The sequence below is a fragment of the Sphaeroforma arctica genome, assembly GCF_001186125.1.
Source record: "Sphaeroforma arctica JP610 unplaced genomic scaffold supercont1.1264, whole genome shotgun sequence".
Classification (NCBI taxonomy): domain Eukaryota; class Ichthyosporea; order Ichthyophonida; genus Sphaeroforma; species Sphaeroforma arctica.
The window spans coordinates 1-3,033 of NW_014039294.1; the positions used below are offsets into that span (position 1 = coordinate 1).

At 42.4% G+C, this 3,033-nt stretch overlaps 1 protein-coding gene across 1 annotated transcript in view; it reads left to right on the top strand.

Moving 5' to 3' along the window:
• Window positions 1-415: 415 nt before the first annotated feature.
• SARC_10477 (hypothetical protein) overlaps window positions 416-3,033 on the top strand; it is a gene marked incomplete at both ends in the record, with an annotated part of 7,255 nt that continues 4,637 nt past the window's right edge. Inside the window, 2 exons of the mRNA XM_014295478.1 lie at window positions 416-537; window positions 1,750-2,036. Coding sequence (XP_014150953.1) covers window positions 416-537; window positions 1,750-2,036 — 409 coding nt within the window. The remainder of the gene's footprint in view (window positions 538-1,749; window positions 2,037-3,033) is intronic.

A 3,033-nucleotide genomic window follows, 5' to 3' on the forward strand; every position in this document is an offset into this window, starting at 1 on the left:
TTTATCTCGTGTCTCGTTTCTGTAAGTGTCTACATATGGGTGTCTGTGGTTTGTGCGCATGAGGAATCGTACGCGTATAGTGGGCCCAGTGTTCTTTTGGAATACAACAACAACGTCGGTGCGTTCTCAACTATCAGTGACTCCGTGGCTGTTCATGTGACACAACCCACCTCAATTATCCAACACGCTAATATCCAAACACACGCTTATATCCCAACACGCGCTTATATCCCAACACACGCTTATATCCAAACACACGCTTATATCCAAACACACACTTTTTCCTTCTCACACCGTCCTCGTGCCTTTGCCCCGTCACAGCTACAACAGAGTCTCGTCCGCGGCCAGCGAGTGCGAGGCGGTGCACGTGAACTGTCGTGAGCAGGAGGGTGCACGCGTGTCAGCAGACCCCTTAATGAGACCCCTTATGGTCGAGAAGGATTTTTTGCGGTTACGGGCTGTGTTGTACCGTGACTTTGATGACTACATTGCCAATGCGCAGAGGCTGGTGCTTATAGTGCTCCGATTCGTTACCAGGTATGGGTGTGGCCGGGGTTTAAAACTATTGGGTATGTGTGTGGGGTTTGATTTAGTGTATGTATGTGTGGTTTAATTTAGTGTGTATGTGTAGTTTCATTTAGTGTGTGTATGTTTGGTTTAATTTGGTGTATGTATGTGTGGTTTAATTTAGTGTATGTATGTGTGGTTTCATTTATAGTGTATATAATTGTGATCTAATTCATAAGCAACGTCTATGAATAGGTGGATGGGTGTACTACTTGCCTATAAGCTACGCGTTGATTACCTGAAACGGTTATCCTTAACCCTATCCATTGAAGCCTCCCACAGTGACCCGCCCCGCCATGAGTTGTCCTTCGAGCGCATTCCCATCCGCGTTAATACATCCCATGCTAATTTACCTATACTTGAACGCATACGGGGTCTGGCGTTTGGTACATGTACCTTCCCATCCGACACTCTTCACCACTAACCTATCAATCCCATATCAGATACCAGATGCTGGCTGGCTCAGCCCATACTAACTGACGGCTCATAGTACTACATACAGCTCACGTCCCAATGATCCACACCACTCACACCACGGATGTCATACCGACTGCTTGATTGCCTTCGTATGCTAACTCACAGTCTTGTGTTTGAATCGCCACATGCACGTTCACACGCATGGAGACCCCACTGCACATCCCTTGCGTATGGTACTCTCCTCACTCTCTCCTACCTACCCGCAACAGATCACCTACCAACTGCTCCTGCGTTCCACTTACGTAGGGCACGCTCCTCACTCTCTCCTATCTACCCGCAACAGATCACCTACTAACTGCTCTTGCGTTCTACTTGCCTATGGTACTCTCCTCACTCTCTCCTATCTACCCGCAACAGATCACCTACCAACTGCTCTTGCGTTCGTATGATTGCTAACCGAGTCATTCTTGATCGGCCCATACATCTGCACACTCGACTCACGCCCGTCATTACCCACACCAGATGGCGTACTTATCTACCCCTTTACTGTTGGGTTCTTGTTCGTTTTTATGTTCTCGATCGCTACATGCACTGTATCACTCTCCTATTTCCCCACAACAGAGTATCTACCTACACCCCCGTACTTATGTTTGCTTACTCATAGGCTTGTTTTAAACCACACAATACACTTTCTCGCACCCTCCGTCTCCCACAACAGAGTACCTACCTACCCCATTTCCCTTGTTTTCATTGGCTCACCCGTAGACTCGTTCTAGATCGGTACATGCATCTTCTTGGTGTGCAAGGGAGCTCTACCGCGTTTACCCGGACCACCAGTTTGGGATCACTCGGCTACCATGGCAACCAGGCCGCAAGCCCCCCTGCCATGTCTGTGTATTTCTCAGCGGCGTTCCCCAGAGCGCTGCACCTGTTCCGAGAGTTGGTGTCTGACTTTCATTCGTACCTGGCCAAGAATCTGTTAACGTCCCACAAGCGAAGTGTCGTGACATCGGCGGATTCGCTGTTCAAGACGAAGGGCACGGAGAGTGGATGTAAGTGTGTCGGTGGTCATGCTTGTAATACCTACTTATACGTGCTTGTACATGTTCAAAGACGAACGAGAGAAGCTTAAGTGCATGTTTGTGTGGCTACATTTAGTGTCTGACTTTCATGCGTATCTGGCGAGAATCTGGCGACGTCCCACACATGCAATATGAAGACTTCGGTGGACTCGCTATACAAGTCTAGGGCGACGGAGAGTGGATGTATGTATGTGTATGACGATAGACATACGCCAATGGATATAACAATATGTATTCATGCTTTGTGCCACATATATTTATTATTTATGTCTTTTTATATATAAAAATCCATAAAAACAAATGTGTACGACAGATGTACGTAAATTCAAAAAAAAAAAGCCTATGTACACATTTATTCAACGGAGATCTTAAACTTGTGTGGTTTGTGGTTATAAAAATACCAATACGTATACGTATTTGTATGTTTGCACTTATACATCTGCATACATATACCTATGCATGAATATACGTTGATATTTTAGCCAAGTACATCCACACTAATGCAGCCGATTCCAGCACAGTGTATCTCACAGTTTATCTTCATGCTCTTTTTCCCATACATCAGACTCCGCAGCAACATCTATACACACTGCCATCACCATATACATACCCATGGTCATATATATATATATATATATATATATATATATAATAATAATAATATATCAACATATGTGTATATATTTTTAGGTATATGTATATGTATATGTATATGTATATGTATATGTATATGTATATGTATATGTATATGTATATGTATATGTATATGTATATGTATATGTATATGTATATGTATATGTATATGTATATGTATATGTATATGTATATGTATATGTATATGTATATGTATATGTATATGTATTTATATGTATATGTATATGTATATGTATATGTATATATATATATATATATATATATATATATATATATATATATATATATATATATATACACACACACACACACA